General features: G+C 41.9%; 1 protein-coding gene across 1 annotated transcript in view; it reads left to right on the forward strand.

Annotated features, from left to right (window-relative positions):
• The window catches only part of Pou6f2 (POU class 6 homeobox 2), a 487667-nt gene that overhangs the window by 349676 nt on the left and 118207 nt on the right, over positions 1–19784 (forward strand). The window contains exon 5 of the mRNA XM_052157000.1: positions 10320–10735. Within this exon, the coding sequence (XP_052012960.1) occupies positions 10320–10735 (416 nt within the window). The remainder of the gene's footprint in view (positions 1–10319; positions 10736–19784) is intronic.

Genomic DNA, 19784 nt, shown 5'->3' on the forward strand with positions numbered 1-19784 from the left:
ATGCCATCCTCTGCTCTTCTAGAGAGCTTGTGCTATCAAGGTGACTATACTGAGGCCCTTTCCCCTTCTCCACTCACTTACCTGTCCCCCTCCTGCCACCCCTCCTCTTTATAAAACCCCAAGGTTCATACTCAGATTGGCTTCCTATGCTCAGAATGCACTCTTCACTTCTCATCAGCACATTTTTAAAAGGTGGTTTGTCTTCAGTAGGGCCGAATTAAGTGTGAAGAAACTACCTCAATAAATAAATAGCATCATTGAACAAATACTTTTAAATGTAGCTCTGTATCTAAGTATTCCCACGCCCATCTCAAGAGCATGGCCATGAAGGGCATTTATCTACAGATGAGTGTTTGCTTTTATGAAAACCCTTACGGGGAATAATTTGCCCCATCTATAAATGCAATAGTGTTGTGTTCATGGGCTTTGGAAAGTTAACACCTTATTACAGACTCTCTGGGAGCAGGGCAAGCTGTGTCTGCTTGGGAGGGTTATAGAGCCCTTCTGGGCCTGCACTGTGAAGCACAACATAGCAGTGATAGCATCTGCCCATTAAGTTGTCTTAAAAGTCACTCCGTGATAATGAGTGGCAGCCCTTTCTAAACAACAGGAAACTGTTACTTTTGGCCCACACTGCATTCCACCTGTGTGCAGGTCAGCCAACACTTCCCAGAATTCTAGAAATCTCTGGTTAATTACATGACTTAGAAATGACCCTATTGTCGGGTCCAATAGACATCTCCGCACAAAGGGCAGGCCAACACACTCAAAATTGAGTATAGGTCCATCTCAAGATGGACTATAGGAGGATTTCCAGCAGTTAGATAGCAACCAGCACTCCTCAGGAACTTGTGAAACTGGTTCTTGTCTGCCAAAAAGAGTCATTTGCTTTACCACTGACAAAAAAAAAAAAAAGGCACTAAATTTACATATACCTGTGCCACCTATCAGCATATCATACATCCCTCCAGCTCTCGGGCCTCCCTTCCCTCAGCTGCTCACCCTTCTTACAACCCAGCTACTGTGTGGCTCTATTCTCTATCCCCATCCCTTCTCCCCTCTCTCACAGATAGCCCTGGCCATGTCATCTCCTGGACAGCTTCTTCTCTCTCTCTCCTCTCTCTCTCTCTCTCTCTCTCTCTCTCTCTCTCTCTCTCTCTCTCTCTCTCTCTCTCTCTCTCTCCCTCCGTCCTTTCCTCTCTCTCCCTCCTTCCCTCCCTCCATTTCTCACTTTCTCTCACTCTCTCTTTTTCACTCTCTCCCTCTCTCCCTCTCTCCCTCTCTCCTCACTTTCATATGTTCAGGAAAAAAGAAAAACAAATTTCCCATACTATGGAGTGATCATGTTGGCAGTATCTTTACTGCATCCCCCTTAAATATTACTTCATGTCAAAAACCACTCATATATGCTCCTGTATGTTTTCGTAAGCTTTCGATTGTTGTAATAAACATCATGACCAGAAGCACTTGAGGATGAAGGAGATTATCATGAAGGGAAGTTAGGGCAAGAATTCAAGGCTGGAACTTAGTAGAAACTGAAGCAGAGGCCATGGGTGGATGTTGTTTACTGGCTTGCTCGTCACGGCTTCCTCAGCCTGCTTTCTTACACTCTCCAGGACCATCTTTGTAGAGAGGCACTGGCCCCGTAAGCTGGGCCCACCTGCATTGATCATTATACAAGAAAATGCTCTACAGGTTTGCCCAGAGACCAGTCTGAAGGAATTATGTCCTCAACTGAAGTTCTTCTGAACAGATAACACTAGCTTATGTCATGTTGACCAAATCTGATAGAACATCATGATACTTCTTGGTTTTTCAGAGCCTATGTCTCTCTGATGGGCACAGTGTGTTCGTCTCTAAGTAGGTTAACCTCTCAGTGCTCTAAAGGAACAAGCTAAAGAAGTTCACCAGTAAGACTTGAAGTCAAGCAAATAAAAGCAAATAGTCCTGAGCTCAGCCCTTTCCCAGGGACAATGCTACTGACTCCAGACCCCGAAGCCATGAGGAGGGGATGAGGATGCAGGCTGTGTAGGCTGGGCCGAGGCATATGAATGAACACAGAGCTAAAGACATCTGTTCTAAATAGAGTGAAGTATATAAAATGAGCTATTTTATTGACTTTAAGCATATAGCTCAGTCGCCTTGAGCACCTTACCAATGTTGTCCAACCTTTACCATTATCTAGATCTAGAATGTTTTCATTGTCTCCAACTGAAATTCCACAGCCATTAGCAGTGGAATTAACATGTCTCCTACTCCAAACCCTAGTATCTGCCCCTCCACTTCCTGTTTGTAGTCACCTCTTCTGCCCGTTTATTATTAGTGGATTCATACTGTGATGGCTCCTTTCAGTTACCACATTTTTAAGGATGTTCATTTTTGTTTTCTTGACACTATCTCTCTCCCTACAACTAGGTATACTCCAGAAAATTAGGATTAGAGTGGGTTTGAAATATCATTACTCACCATGCATTTGGTGGGATCCTTAGTCAATTTAAAAAAGACCCACTAGCTTCCTACTTTCTCAGCATGGATAGTCTCCCTCTGTTTGGGTATTCTTCTTTGTGTATGTTATTTTTAATAGAAAAGTATGTATAATATCAATTTCTCAAATCAGAAGCCAATAATTAATTGCACCCATTAACACAGCATAACGTCTAGTGTTTGCTCTTTCAGTACACATTTGCTATTCCAGACACTAAATAATGTCTCTATCACTTCTGGACAAACCTATCACACTGCTTGTCCCCTGAGAGCAGGATGTGGTTGCCCTTACTTGGCACTGTCGCCTTCATTAAACATAACCAGCACGTAGTAAGAACTCAGTAAATATTTGTAGAGTAAGTGAATGCATGTAATGATGCAAAAATAGAGAAATAATAGTAAGTCATGAGGTGTGCTACAGCAGGATTCCTGCCCTGTGGTCCTCTAACAATCCACAGAGGACTGAGAAATGACCCTCCTCGGCCTCTGATTTCACTACTGTTCATAACAGAAGAGACTAACTGATAACAAGGAACAGCTTGCTCTCCAACATGCACGGCCAACTATTGCATGTTTTCTTTGTTTTGTCTACTTGTTTGAGAGAGACAAAAAGAAACACATACACACACATACACATACAGAGAGAGGGAGAGAGGGAGAGGGAGACAGAGACAGAGACAGAGAGACAGAGAGAAATTTAATACAGACACTCAGATCTCCACAAGTAGCCAAGAATTTAAGCTGAGAGATAAGTGGAAACAAAGAACTCATAGATTATAGCCAGAGTTCACTGGAATAGTCAGAAACAAGAACATGGAACAAACCAGATAGAACTTATGAATACCTTGTGTACTTGTTGGGGTTCTCTAGAGACGCAGAACCCATAAGATGAATTTATATTATTAAATGAAATTCTTTAGATTGCCTTATACAATGTAGTCTGGGTAATTCACGGTGCTGTCTTTGTCCTGAGAGTCAGTAGCTATTCCAGCTATAAGGCTAGATGCTTCAGAGCCTCAATATGATGACCTGGAGAATTCCTGGAGAGTCACTGGTCTTCAGTCTATGTTGAAGGCAAAAGAACTGAGTACTGATGTCAGCAAAAGAATGTGTTGGCGACACTGGGGGCAGCAGTGACAGCAGGAATAAAAGTATAGACAAACTTGGGAACCAGGTACATAGGCTCACCAGCAAGACTCAAATACAAACAGGCAAAAACTCCCCCACCACTGGGGGTGGATCCCTATCGGGCCACATTCAGGGTAGGTCTTCTCATATCCTATAATGAGAATGAAATTTACTATAACCAAGTAAGTTCCTCAGAGACTAATCTAATGGAGAGAATCCCTCACAGGTGTTCGGTGTGGCTTATCCTAGATCCTGTCAAGAGGACAATATTAACCTTCCGCCTTGTTGTTGGAGCCTTTCTAGCCCTTTCATTTCTCTGGCCCATCCTGCATTTGTTGGCTTTGCTTCTAATTGAGGATATCCTGTTCTCTATATTCAGATACTACTCATCTGAGTATCTTGGTTCTACCAGACTCTTACAGTCAGGTCCTGCCCTAAGGTTCTATGCCTGTGTCCTGAGAACAGCTAGAAAAGTGTGTAAGAGCAGGGAAATCACTCTCTGATGGCTGCATCTCACAAGAAACCTCAGACCCATCATTAGCAGGCATGTCTATCCTGCAGCCCAGAAAGGTGAAAATACAGCCCAACAGAAAATCATAACCTTAGTTTTCTACATGTGATTTCTTCTTTTTCTCTTCCTTCTCTTCTTTCTTTTTCTTCTATAACTGGGTTGAGTAGATTCTCAAATGTAAACTTTGTACATAATTCTATTTCCCAATGTCAGAAAGTTTTCCGTATCTGGAATTGCATTGCAGAGAGCTGTGGTACAGGGTTAGCTCTTGGGTACAGATGGAAACTGGAAAGATCCTGTCCCCAGCTACCTTGTGGTTCCTGAATCCTGTGGGCTCCAAGAGGGTCCCACTGGGCCAAATATTAGATCAGTAGTGATGGTCTCACCTGTGCTCTTAGGTGTGTCAGCACTCCTGGGAGACCAGCTCTCTCCCTGTGGGATTGGGTTGCAGAGAGCTGTGGCACAGGGTTAGCTGTGGGGTACAGATGGAAGCCAGAAGGTTCCTGTCTCTGGCGGCTCTCAAAGTAACTCTTATAAAATGAAACATTTAATTGGGACTGGCTTACAGTTTCAGAAGTTCAGTCCATTATCATCATGGCAGAAGTCATGGTAGCATCCAGGCAGGCTTGGTGCTGGAGTTCTACATCTTGGTCCAAAGGCAGTCAGGAGGTAGTTGTCTACACTGGGCAGAACTTGAGTGCTGGAATCCTCAAAGTCCACCTACACAGTGACACACTTCCTCTAACAAGGCCATGCCTCCTAATAGTGCCACTTCCCATGAGGTCAAACATAATCAAACCACCACACACCCTAAGGAATCTATACCCTACTACTTAGACATCTCTACTTCCATGTTTATCACAGTTCTATTTATAATATCTAGAAAATGGAATCAGCCCAAATTTCCATCAACTGACAAGTAGATAATGAAAATGTACAAAAACACAATGGAATTTTATTCAGTTACAAAGAAAAAGTAAATGTATAAAAAGTTGCAGAAAAAATGAATAGAACTGAAATATAAATATAGTGATCTAAGTAAACCCACTCAGAAAGAAATGAAGCATATTTTCTCTGATATGTGGATCCTAGCTCTGTATACCTTCTCCTCAGAGGATCTTGGGAACTAAAGAAACCAAAACAGGGACAGCTGAGGAGGCTTGCTTTAAGGCAAGAAAGACCATACAGCTTAGGTAAAATGATGGCAGTATTTAGCATAGGGCATGTTTTAATTTCTCTGGGATTTCATGGATTATTTAAAGTGCGGGAACAATTAGCCTGTGTCCTAAATCTGAAGATTCAATGAACTATTGATCAAAAGTATTTTTAACTCCATCTGCAATAAATGTGTATAGATTTCTCCATTATTTTGACTCTCTAGACAAAACAGTGTAACACTTAGCAGTACAGTAATCATACCATGCTATTATAAGTAATACAGAGGCCTTTTAATGTATGTGGGAGGACTTTCATAGATTATATATAGTTGTTGTAAATAGGATATGTGAGCTCCTGTGAATTTGGGGCATCCACAGAAGTCCTAGAAACTAAACTCAAGAACATGAAGGACAACTGTGGACTCTTTCACTTTCTGCTCTGGGCATTTGGACCTGATCTCACATAGATCTCATCGTATGCAGTGCTGCTAACCACTCAGGCTGTGTGGTCCTGTTTAAGTGTAAGGTACACTATGGAAACCCCAACATTCAAAATGAGGAATTGTTTTTAATACATAGTTGAATTATAGAAACTGAACAAATAGCAAACTGCAGATTCCTAGCTACTCCTTGGTCATATTAAATTATTTATTTTGAAAGTTTCAAGTCATTTTTCCACAGCCCTCTCTTCTCTAGGAAGTTATGGGTTTGAGGGAATTTTTCTTTCCTTCTCCTTTTCAAAATCTTACTATGTTTTTATAGTATGTGTTCTTTCATAGCCCAAATTTCATATTTACTATTAGCCCTATCCAGTGTATTGTAACCCGATGTAGAAAATAAGTACCAGAATATAGTAATATCTTAGATGTTACATGTCTGGGGTCAGTTTTGTCCCGTAGTGCACCATATTATCTGTGAGCATCATTTGTGTAGTTCATCCATGTCCTTAACCTTTCTCAGTTTTCTTAATTTTTTTTTACTTTCTATGTTCATATTTCACTTTGCTTTATAATTATGATATTGTTTCTGTATATATGAGATATTGTTTCTGTAGCTCATATCACTAGATAGTTGATTTTGATATTTATTAGACATTATGTAATATACTCTTACATATTTCTTCCTACTTTCTTTGCACCCACCACATATATGACCACATCTAACTTCCCATTACTGTGATGCTTCAGCTGCAAATCAGATACAATGAGTATTTGCAAAGGTTTGTGCCTTTGCAGTCAAGCTGCTATTAGAGGAAATATCTGAGTAATGTGAGCGCATGAACACAAAGCATTGAAGACACATCTGGGACCCTGTCTCATTAGTAGGTTAGGGTCTGTTGCACTTGTCTGCCAATACCTATCTGCCAATATTCCAAAGTCTTCCCAGTTTCTAAATGGTGATTTAGATTAATGCTTTTCTAATCCAAATGAAACCATGTGGTATTGAATGCAGCCATGAGAATAAGCACTGTTATATGCCACACTTGAAAGGAGCCTAGACACACATGGTTTGAATAGGGCAGGAGATGAGGTACAGTACAGATTCCACTGTCTGTATCCCCACCACAAAAGATGCCAAACCCCACTTTTCCAGCAATCCCAGAATGCAAGAGATCTTGAGGGCCAAAACTGATTTGGAATTCTTGATTTTCAATCAAATGTGATTTTGTATGATTAAGAAGAGTGAGAGAAAAATAACAAAATAGGCTTTCAACACGCTGCAGTGAGGCCAATGACTGAGTCACTGATGAGTCACATACAAGGCCCCCAGGGCATCGAGGGCATCCACCTGTGTAGCTGCACCTCCTTGAGTCACATACAAGTCCCCCGGGGCATCGAGGATGCTGCTAATCTACCTGTGTAGCTGCACCTCCTTGAGAAAACAAGAATTGTTATCTGAAATCTAACATATGCCAAAGTTGATTGTGAGGATCATCTTTGAGTCTCTGAAGTCTAGGTGACTCAAAACTTCCCTGACTCTTAGTTTCAGCCAGTCAGTCTCAACATCACTGCCATGATTGTCACTCAAGTCATGATTTCTGGGTGTTTCTCCTGCTAGATGCTCCCTCTCTTTCTTCACTTCTCTGAAACCTTCTTTCTATAATCCCATGTAGTTCTTGGTTTGCCTCCCCAACACCAGCTCAGAAAGCACTAGGTGAAGTCTAGACTGTGAGGTCCACAGTCTGCCTCTTCCCTCCAGAAGGTCAGATGCCACCACATGGGGAGGTGAAGTCAAGTTTTGGACAAATGTGGTTCTGCGCCCTCTACTCTCTCCATCTCAGGGTGTCCAGATGCTACTGCATACCACGCTGGATGGACAGAATCAAGTACCGGGGGTGAGGAGAGAGAAGGCCTTCTCCAAGGACCTTAGTGCTATGACTCTTTTAGGTGAAGAACTTCTCCAACAATCTTTAACGAAGCAGCCAAGATGATCTTAGCTTGTGTATATTTCTGTATTCAGGATGGCCTTCAACACATATGCCTTTTTCATGGTGAACCAAGAATTATATAATTTGGGGATGAGTGTTCCAGGATGGAAAAAGGACATTAGCTGAAAGCTAAGGTGGTGAGATGCCTCCACAGCATGGGGAGATCATCCAGGTGCTGGGTCACGTGACCACCTGTAACCATGGTTGGGGGTCGCATTGGTTATGCTCCAAGGCAGGCATAGAAGCAGGAAGGGATATAGTTCCACTCCTGCTAGTCTCAGGATGAGGTTCTAAATCTCAAGTTTTAAGAGTTCCAGGGCTTGAACATGCTCCACTTGACCAGTTCTATGCCAGTCTCTCTGGTGGCATGGTTCACAGGGCCACAGCCACCATGCCTCTTGCCCTCACCCCTCAGGCTGAGCTAACTCTCTTTGGTCAGGTTTACACCATCTATCATTTAATTAACTAACAGTTATGAATCTAGCTTATACTTCTGCTGGGATTCTGTAATAATTACCTCCAGATGGCATTTTTATGGATTAATGTTACATCCTTAAAGACAGTGTAAGCTTCTAGAAGGCAAAGCTCTGTCTCCTTAAATCCTATATCCTGTCTGGCACCCTATCATTTTCGATGTGGCATTCAATGTCTCTTATAAAATGATTCTTTACAACAGCAGAAATTAATGCCCCTGCTGGCTACACTCAATATGCATGCATTTTCAGGTATAACCATTGTATGAAGACATGTATATCATATAACAGTTCATATTAGGTATTTTTCTAGATTTAAAAACTGAGATTTCCTTAGCTAATGAACATCTAGGAAGCAATGTTGCTTGTTCAGTGCAGAGACAGCTTTCCACAGACACACAACTCAAGAAAACCTTAAAGGGTTAATTTATTCTCTTAGCTCTTTGAGATGCTGAAGCACCTAAACCAATTCACAGCCACCAATCACAGTCCTTTCAATTTAAGAGCTTCGGCTGGTCCATGGTTCAGTCTCTGGGAGCCCCTAAAGGTCTAGGTTAGTTGACTCTGTTGGTCTTCTTGTGGAATCCTGTCTCTTCCAGGTCCTTCAATCATTCTGACTCTTCCACAGGACTCCCTGAGTTCCATTTCCATTTAATATTTAGCTGTGGGTCTCTGCATCTATTTCTGTCAACTGCTGGGTGGAGTCTCACAGTGGACAGTTATGCTAGGCGCCTATCTGCAGGCATTACAGAGTATCATTAATAGTGTCAGGGATTGGTTCTTGCCCATGGAATGGATCTCAGGCTGGGCCAGTCATTAGTTGGCCATTCTGTTATTGCTGATCCATTTTTGTCCCTATACTTTGGGGCTCTCAGAGACTGAGCCACCAACAATCAAAGAGCATACACAAACTGAACCTAACCCACCCCCATATTGTATATGTATAGATGTTTATGTGCATGTGCATGTATGTATGTATATGTGCATGTACATGTGTGTGCATATGCATGTGTGTTGTATGTGTATGTGCATGTGCACATGTATTGTATGTGTATGTGTATGTACCTGTGCATGTGCATGTGTATGTGCGGGTGCATATGCATGTATGTGTGTGCATGTGTGTGTGCATGCATGTGCATGTGTATTGTATGTGTATGTGCATGTGCATGTATGTGTATGTGCATGTGTGTGCATGTGCATGTATGTGCATGTGTATTGTATGTGTATGTGCATGTGCATGTGTGTGAATGCATGCATATGTGTATATATATAGCATATATGCTGCTTATCTTTGTGCAGGTCTCCCAACAACTGGAGGGAGAGTCTTACCTTGATTCTGTTGCCTGCTTCTGAATCCTGTTCCCCTAACTGGGCTGCCTTTTCTGCCCTCTGTAGGGGAGGATATGACTAGTGACTTAAGGTGCCAGGCATGCTTGGTACCAGGGGAGACCTCCCCCTTCTCAGAGGTGAAGAAAGGAAGGAATGAGGGGGTTATGTCAAGATATAAAGTGCATAAATTAATTGATGGGGGAAAAAAAACTTTGATCAGCAACCAAAACATAATTGAACCATACAGAGTTCTTTTTACTCCGAAGAGTCTGTACTAGTTTTAAAGCAGAACACTGTTAAACCAGGATGTCTGAGCAGATGGGCGTAGGTCTGAAGTAACGAGTGAGAGTGATACCATTAATGGCTCTGACGGCGGATGGGAAGAAGATTGCTAACAATTTAGTGTTCTGTTCGTAACTCCAGTCAAGCATTTACCAAGAGAATTAAACGGATTGAATTTTGGAAATCTAAATCAAATCTTGAAAGCATGAGTATATTTTGCAGATGAAAAAGAAGAGAAAGCAGGAGAAAGTGCTTAAAACCCGTCTCCGTCCTTGGTGCATCTCCTTAATGCAGTGCTTTTAAGCAATGCTCAGAGCTTTGAGAATATCTGCTGTGTTACACACTGGTGTGAAGTTGTAAAAATTTTCACGAGAAATGATTTTGTTTCTCCCAGAGTCCCACAGTCCTCTGCCGGGTCAAGGAGCTTCAAGGAGAAAGGGCAACACTCTGTAAGGTGGCCCTTGGTCCGTGTGCACAGGACACATCCTAACTGCTTCACACCATCCTCCCTTTTTGTCTTCCTGCAGCTACCTCATCCCTGAACTCCCAGCTGCAACAGCTCCAGCAACTCCAGCTCCAGCAGCAGCAGCAGCAGCAGCAGCAGCAACAGCAGCAGCAGCAACAGCAGCAACCACCACCACCACCTCCTCCACCAACCAGCCAGCACCCACAGCCAGCCTCACAGGCGCCCCCACAGTCTCAGCAGCCACAATCCCAACCCACCCCGCCTCATCAGCCACCACCTGCCTCACAGCAGTTGCCAGCGGCTCCCCCAGCTCAGCTGCAGCAGGCTACGCAGCCCCAACAGCATCAACCTCACTCCCACTCCCAGAGCCAGAACCAGCCATCTCCAACCCAGCAGAGCTCAAGCCCCCCTCAGAAACCCAGCCCATCTCCAGGACATAGCCTTCCGTCACCGCTCACACCGCCTAACCCTCTACAGGTACGCTTTCCGTCCTCCGTGCAAGGGTGGACTTGTTCATGGTGTTGTACAGTCCCCACAGGCAGGCGGCCAGCAAGACATAGCATCCCGTTCTGCTGTGTCCAATTCAAATTGATCTCCTAGACTTAGAGAAGAGGAGTAGATGGCAGGCGGCTGGGGATGCATGTAAACGAAACAAATACAAGCCCATTGATGCTGCCCTCCGAAGGATAAATGTGATGTCTTTCTTTCGGTGAGAGGACAGCACTGTAAGTGCACTTGTAGCCTGTAATAACTCCATTTTATGATACTTTTTGAAGGCAGCCAAGATAGCATCCAATTAAAATTATTACTAGCCCAGTTTTGTAGCCCCGTGGAGAACTGCATCTACTGTCCAAGAGGCTTGGTGGTTATTTCTCTATATTATGAATACAACAGTGTCTTACCTTCAGTACTTTCTGCTCTTTTGTTTTTATTTTTCTAAAAACTCTCTGGGGTTAGGAAGGCAAAGAAATTTAGCACCAGTCTTGTGTCCCAGATTCCATCCATTCCTCCACAGATTAACAAGTATTCTAAATTCATGCCAGAGCCTCAAAAAAAATATACATCTCGATACAATATAAAGCAACTATATATTTTATTTTATTACTGTGAGACTGAAGAAATAAAAAATAGGTGCTGTAGGCTAATAATGAAAGCTTATCTTTAGCCTATGATCATTGAGAGGAATGAAGAGAAACATTCAGAAATACATAACTTTAACTTCCTAATGGCATCCTTTAGAACAGATTAGCTTCAAACAGAATGACTGGGTTGCCAGCACAGGAGATATAGAGCCTCTTGTTTTTCAAGTCACATGAGACACTTTTCTCACTGTCTGTGGAGATGGAGAGTATCCCCTAGGCACAATGACAACCAAGCAGTTTATGCACTCACTTCGAATACTGGGTGATTAGCCCATCCAGCTTCCTTACAGGTGAGCCTTGATTCAGGCTTCCCAACACAAGGGTGACACTAGTGATGGCATTTGTAGCCTCTAAACAGGAAAAGACGTGAGATCAAACAGATGAGCACACAGATAAAAGACAGGTAGGTTAGGAACTTACCATCTTAGAACCAACTCTATGTCATGCCCATTGCTTTGTATCCCTGAATTTGCTTTCTAAAAGTAATCCAAAGTTTTTATGTACTTTTGATTCCTGGTAAAGGTAACTTTTACCCCAAGCACATGCCTAAGACAGAGCTAAAAAGTCTATATAAATCTTTTATATAAATCTTACAAGAACAACACAACCTAACAATTTTGACATAATACCAAAATGAACACAAGCTAAAAAATGTCTTTCTCAGACACCTGACATCTGATGGGAAAGTAAATCTAAGCAAATGCACTGTCCAGGCAGCCCCAGCATTGTCAGTATCTAAAATGCATCTCTGTCATTCCAGAGAGGGAGAGAGAGAGAGAGAGAGAGAGAGAGAGAGAGAGAGAGAGAGAGAGAGAGAGAGAGAGGGAGGGAGGGAGGGAGAGATGCTCTCTAAGAAGAGATAAAGTAGATGTGCCTATATACCAAGTGAATCAGTGACCAAGTGAATCTGTAAGCACACGATGTCTGAGAGAAACAACTTGTTTTATTTTGACTGACAGTTTTGGAGAGTTGCAGTCCATCATAGCAGAGAGGGCATTGGGGAGTGGGTTGGTTTATAACAGTGTGTTCACAATAGTGAAACAAGAAACAGAAGCTGAAGCAGTAATGAGAGATTGACCTGAAAAGGCCTATCCTCAGGGGTGAATTTCTGCCAGACAGGCAGAATGTCCTACACGTTCTACAGCCTCCTCAGACAGCCCCACCAACTGGGAAGTCAGCCTCAAACAGAACCTGTGGGAGATAGTTCAGATCCAAATCATGACAATGTGTGGCTAAACATTTCCACTCTGCCCACACCAAGACAACAAAATCGGTTAGATTACCAAAAGAAGTTCACTCTGCCCTGATCGACAGCATGGCGCCCGTCTGCCCAAGCTGTTGATTGCCATCTGGAGTTGTTTCCCAATGAGTGAAAGCTTGGAACTCTGCAGACATCAGTCTTCACTGAACACTGACAACACCTAAAGTTGTCTTCTGAGTTCCTCCCAGCAACTCCTAAAGAAGCCCAAGCTGCTTTGTCTTGCCTCATTTCTTTTTCAGCGAAGAAATGCTCAAAGCCACACTTTGTTTCTTTATAGTCCTAATAAAATAGTCTAATTTTTCAATGTTGGGAGTTTTGCTTCTAAACTTAATATATTTGTGGTATTTATGTAGAAAGTAGAGATAGCACTAATACCCAAGGACCTGAATGGGTGACCACTAAAGGTGTGCCTTGTTCGAAGTTTAAAAACATTTTTGAATGGATGCAAAATTAAACTTGAATAAGTCTATGTCAACAAGCAGAAAGCAGAAAGCACTCTTCACTCTCTGAAGGTAGGCACGCGTAAAGGAAAGGAACAATTTCATGGTCTCAACGTTTCCCCCCAACACTCGCTGCAGGGCTTTTGAGCATGTGGAACGTGGAAGGTTTGAACTTTTTAAAAAGAAACCCATTTTAAAGCACTGCACAGACATTTGATTCTCAGAGGTAATGATCTTTATGAGGCAGAATGAAGTGTTTTGTCTGAAAATTATTCAGGGAATAAAGATCAACTAAATTCGTATGTGAGAACTTAAATTTCATTTTTATGATTCTCCATTTTAGTGTGGGCTTTATCTTTTTTGCATCATTCAGAGACAGCATTTTAGAACTGCAACATAGATTATTAGGGAAAGCCAGTACATCAGAATTCTTTTTTGTTTTATATTTGGCTCAAAAAAAAAACCTTCAAAGAATAAGAATTTATAAAGCTGTATAGATGTCTTAAGAAAAAGTACAAAATGAAAACAGACTGTGAAGGTATATATGGGTGACGTCATTTCTCAAAGATGAAGAAAAACCTGAGTAGACCTGGCAGGTAGCAACACCTAGACAAAATGTCTCCAAATAGCTCCTGTCAGGTGTTTCTGTAAAATTGCAGCATAATTTTATTTCACGTTTCTACTCAATTCCATGAAATGGATTGCATTTACAAAACCAGGTTGTTGTTTCAAGGCAGAAAAGACACTGAAGTGTTACCCCTTTAGAACAGCTTGGGTAAGAGAGGAACGCTGTTCATTAATTTTGATCACTAGGGCCAGAGAAAGGCAGGTCTAGAGTGGATAGCAAAAGCTGAACGCTGCCGAGCTATGTTTAGAGTCTCCACTGATACTCAAAACTGGCCCACTCACAATTTCCTCGCTGAGGAGAGAGGCTCTGAACAGTGAGTACACCGATCCTCAGGAGCCAGGCAGGCAAGGGCGCAGGTGAATGTGCAAAATGAATTTCTATAAAGAGTGCATGGGACAGAAAAGCACATCACGGAGCTGAAGCTAGTCCTTGGGTCAAGAATGGTCTTCAGTCCATGCACCTTTATGTGCTGTAACCCACCTGCAACAGAATAAGCAAGGATCTGAAACAATAAGTAGAAGTAACCTTTTAGATTGGGAGGACTTAAAGTAATTGCTCCTGGTAGAAAAAACAAACTCAAACTTTTAGTTCCATGTTAGCCTCATCTGGCAGAGACCCTGTGATCATGTGAACGGTGAGGTTCTAGCCTTCCAGCTCTTTGCCTTTGCTTTTCCTGAGGGTGCTCATCAGAATTTTACACACGCTGGAGGCATCATAGGCGCTTTGCCCCACTGTGTCCTAATGAGCCCCTCCTAAAGGGTCTAACTGCACATGGATGGAGCTCATTGTGTTGTACCAGAAGGTGAACAGCTTTCTCATCCTAGCCCCACCTCCACTCATTCCTGGCTTTTGACACGCTATTGTAACTCTCTGCGCGTCAGTTTTTCTCCCTAGCATTTCTAAGAACATTCTCAGTCCTGTGCATGTGCGTTCCAAATGTTGGTAGAAGTCTGGGATGCAACTGGCTATTGCAAACCTTATTTTCAGATTTTGAGTATTCTTCAAGGTCAGGTGAATTTCTTCCCACTCAGCTGGACGGCAGAGTGGAAAGGAGAGCGGAAAACAAACGTAAGTGGGATAATGATAGCAGAAGGAGGTTTATCTTAGCCAGAGAGCCCAAATTAAAGTCAAGTTTTCATCCACAGAGAGTCGCCGCTGTAAGCTCTCATCCCAGATTGTCTTGCCACACCTGTGCATTAGAGAAGCTTAAGGAAGCAAACACTGCATTTAACCTTGGCCTTCTGAACGCCATCTTGCTTGGCAGGAAGCAGGATAATCTTTGCCTTTTCTTATTTTACCGAACTAACACACATTTAAATAAGCAACAGAGGAACTGAGAAAGGGGGAGGACAGAGAGAAGGAGAAAGGGAGGGAGGCTGGGAGGGAGACAGACACAACAATAGAAGCAGGCGCAGGAAACTCTATGTGCTTGTGTACAGAATGAGAGACCTGACAGGTGCTTGGAAGATGGAGTAGGATGTGTTTTCACTTCCAGAACTTGCTGGTCTATAGGCCTAGTAGCATCTCAGAAATGAAACTGGATCAGGATCCTACCTCCATTACGCTGGGGCAAGGTCTTTTGACCTTCTTAACAATAGTTTCCTATTGGCACACTCAGCACTGTAGTCAATGTAGACATGCAGTAGGTAAGTGGTGCCCTACCCCTTTCTGAAACATAAAGTCCAAATCTCCATTAGTTGTAATTTCCATTATTTTTAAAGCAAGTCTTCTCTAAACATGAGTTCTTCTCCTCACCATAAAAAGAGCCTGAGGTTTTTGAAGCCACACTCCCTCCCTTAAGCAACTGATCAGTTTAGCACAAGGCTCCTGGCTATAGGATTTTTTTTTTCATTCGTGAAATGTAATCCCTCTGAGGCCCTTTCAGTTTCCTTTGAGTTTTGCTTCAGAAATCAGTAGGCTGTGTAGTACCAGTGTCCCACACATATGTGCTTATGGGCAGCCTCCTTCGGCCATTGTCAGTTCTGAAAGAACAGAGACATCTCTGCATTCACATAGGATCAAGTCATGTGCAGAAGTGAGACTAAGCTAAAACTATGTGTTTTCTTATTTCAGATGCGGAACTTAAAAGCGCCTTCTCCAAAACACGATAATTGAAAAAAATAATAATATTCTAATACAGTGTATTGAAAATTCAAATGGCAAAAACACATCATCAATAAAATTTCAGGTTTTAAGCTGTAAAGCCGGGGTGAATTATAATCAATTGTAAAATACCAGGAATACCGACACACTGGCAGAAACCCTAGACGTGGGAGACTTTCGTTTTCAAGGTTAAAATGTGTCTTGACCCTCAGTGTAGTACACATGCTCAGTGCTTCCTCACTCATTGCCCTGAACCTCTTACACTCAGGTGAGTTATGCTATAGTGAGCAAGCTTCCTCCCCGGCCAGCAGCATTCCAGCTGTTGTAAGTGTTGGTATGTCTTACACCCTGCTTTCTAGATGAACCGGAAATTACACCAAGTTTTGCACAGCAGGATAACAAGGGCACGTTGGCTAATGGATGAGAGAAGGATAGAGGCTTGCAAATCTATATTCCTTATTATAAATGACTAATAAAACCCACCTCTTTTAATTGAAGTATGGTGACAATCAGATAACTCTTTTAGATGATTGGTTTATGATTTTCTGAAATCAAGTAAAGTTGGTAAAAAATGGTAATATTGTCACCATGTAGACAATATGCTCTCCATCCAGCCATGAGGACATCTGTAAACCAGGAGTCGGCAAGCACTGGGAAATATTTCCTCTTGGTCTAAAGAGCCAAAGAAAACTTGATTATCATGGATGAGAAATCCAGCCAAATTCAGAGATTTACTGTGAAGATTAGATGTAACACACTATTAGAGATATTTTGAATGCTATAAATTTGTTGAATGGGCCTTCATTAGCCTAAAGTTGTGAAAGAGTAAGGATTTATTTCTGCTCACACCACCATCCAGAAGACTGAGAACTTTATTCACAATTCACCCATTCAGCAAGAGGCCTGGTGGGAAATGGGAATCCCTTTACCCATCTGTATTAAGCACTGAATAAGATAAGCAAAATATATTTACCCATATACTCTGCAAAGGACAATTTTTCCTTTTATGAAAGGAAGAAAATCTTCTTTAACAAAACCCTCAGTTCAACATTACTGACATTTCAAAGAATTTATTACAAGCATTTGAGATCCAGGAGGAACAACGAAGTTTATATTGCTTTGAGAGTGGCAGGGGAAGAAATTAGTTTACCAAGAATATACTTATACACTGCAGTGATTCTTTGTCATTGTTTGGCCTTACCATGGCAGTGTATTGCTCTGTCGATTAGTCAGATTGTGTGGAAGGGCCTCAACAAAGGAGGCAGCACGTTCTCACCACCGACTGTGGAAACTCACATCAAGTAGTGATAGATGGAAAGATGCTCAACACAGAGTGGGGGCAGTGAGGGAATTATTGCATCATTTGAGCATGCTAAGTTCTAAGTTGTCACATAAAACACAGCCATTGCGATCGTGTCAGTGGGGAAACTTCCTGAGCACAGCACAGAACCTGGCACTACACAAACCTTCTAGTTCCAGCACAGTCTACTAGACAGTAGCGGGAGACCGAATCCTAACATATGATACAGAAGGCTTTGGAAACCCTTTTAGCTTTATGTTCATAAATGTATTATTCGGCTAACACTTTGCTCTGAACAAGCAAAACTTAGCATTTATGTGAACTCAATATAATATTCCAGTACTTTAACACTGTGTTATTCTTTATGTTTTAGCCTCATTTCCCATAAGTTTGAAGTAAATTTTCCATGGGCTTTTAAATTGACTCCCAAATCATAGACTCAAAAGTGAATATTCTCTAGGTTGTAAAAAAAAATAAAGTACTTTTATCAGTCTCTGCAAACATTTGGTAAGCACAAATGCTGTACATTGCAACCCCGCAAAGGAGCTGCAGATTAGACTAGGTGGGACTTTAGAGTGTCTTTTAGAAGCAGACATTGCTGGGGCGAATGCTGCCTCTGATGAGCATTTGCATCAAGATGGCACATCTTTCAGAGCCTCGGTTTCCTCTATAATTCGTGGGTGGGGGAGGGGATTAAATGGAATGGCTTGTCTGAGAGCAACTACTTCCAGAGACTAGAGCTAGGGCTCGGTGGAGACTTCCCTTCACTGACTGAATTAGTTATTCCCATCTAAGGAAGAATCTGAGACAAACAGATCCATTTGAACAAAAACAAACAATTAACATTGGGTTATGAGCATTCATGCATACACAATAATTATAGCTGTGCTTTACCTGGTGAAACTGAGTTAGAAAGGTGAAGATCCCCTTTAAGGGGACCTTTAATAGGGGCTGTTGAGAATCTCCAAAGAATGTAAGCTAGAAAGAAAGCAGATGCATGCACTTAATCCTAATGTTGACTAACAATCTCATTTTAAACACCTAAGCCCACAGAATCTCATTTTACTCTTGATAGTCTTAAGAACCCAAGTAAGTTTACCTACAATGTTAATCCTGAGATTCACTGGAGAAAAAGGAATTCCACCATTTTGGGCCAAATATGAAGTAAGATTTATTAAATATTAAATACTGACCAAGAGATGAACTTTGGTCAGTCCCTGGAATATCCCACCTGAGCGGCCCAGAGACATGTTGCTTTTATGGACAAAAGCTTATAGGCCACCATACTTTTCCATGAAGTTTTATTTTCCAAACTACACTCTCAGCCTTCTGTGAAGTTACCCAGTTCTTGGGCAGAGTGGGGCTTACAGGTTAATTTTGGGTATTATACTAGTTTACCAATGTAGTTTCTATCATGTATTCAAAGGGAAAAACTTTTTTAATTATTACACTTATTTGCTTATTACATGCATATGTGTATGTGTGTGTATGTGTACATGTGTGTGTATCTGTGTACAATTCACATATGCAAACTAGAGGACAGTTTTAAGGAGTTGGTTCTTTCCTTCCATCATGTGGGTCCTGGGGATTGAACTCAGGTTGTCATAGCCGAGCTGTCTTATCAGCCCAAAGAATCTTGATAATGTCAGTTCTGCTAATTCTTCAGTGTTAGGATCTTGGGCAGGCTACCTAATCCCTTTGGGACTTACCTGCTGTGTATTTCATGAAAAGTTTATATATTTTGAAACTTTCCAGATCTACACTCTATTCATGAAATAAATAACATGGTTTGATGACATGAAAACAACCCACTGGATGTTTTCAGCCTCTTTGTCGAGGATCAAGTGGCCATAGGTGTGTGGGTTCATTTCTGGATCTTCAATCCTGTTCCATTGATCCTCCTGCCTGTCACTGTACCAATACCATGCAGTTTTTAACACTATTGCTCTGTAGTATTGCTTGAGGTCAGGGATACTGATTCCCCCAGATTTTCTTTTGTTGCTGAGAATAGTTTTAGCTATCCTGGGTTTTTTGTTGTTCCAGATGAATTTGATAATTGCTCTTTCGAACTCTGTGAAGAATTGAGTTGGGATTTTGATGGGTATTGCATTGAATCTGTATAGTGCTTTAGGCAAAATGGCCATTTTAACTATATTGATTCTACCGATCCATGAGCATGGGAGGTTTTCCCATTTTTTGAGGTCTTCTTCCATTTCCTTCTTCAGAGTCTTGAAGTTCTTGCCATACAGATCTTTCGCATGTTTGGTAAGAGTCACCCCAAGATACTTTATACTGTTTGTGGCTATTGTGAAGGGGGTCATTTCCCTAATTTCTTTCTCAGCCTGCTTATCCTTTGAGTATAGGAAGGCCACTGATTTGCTTGAGTTGATTTTGTAACCTGCCACTTTGCTGAAGTTGTTTATCAGCTGTAGGAGCTCTCTAGTGGAGTTCTTTGGGTCACTTAGGTAGACGATCATGTCGTCTGCAAATAATGATAGTTTGATCCTCGACAAAGAGGCTGAAAACATCCAATGGAAAAAAGATAGCCTTTTCAACAAATGGTGCTGGTTCAACTGGAGGTCAGCATGCAGAAGAATGCGAATTGATCCATCCTTGTCTCCTTGTACTAAGCTCAAATCCAAATGGATCAAG

The sequence above is a fragment of the Apodemus sylvaticus genome, chromosome 14 (assembly GCF_947179515.1).
Source record: "Apodemus sylvaticus chromosome 14, mApoSyl1.1, whole genome shotgun sequence".
NCBI lineage: Eukaryota > Metazoa > Chordata > Mammalia > Rodentia > Muridae > Apodemus > Apodemus sylvaticus.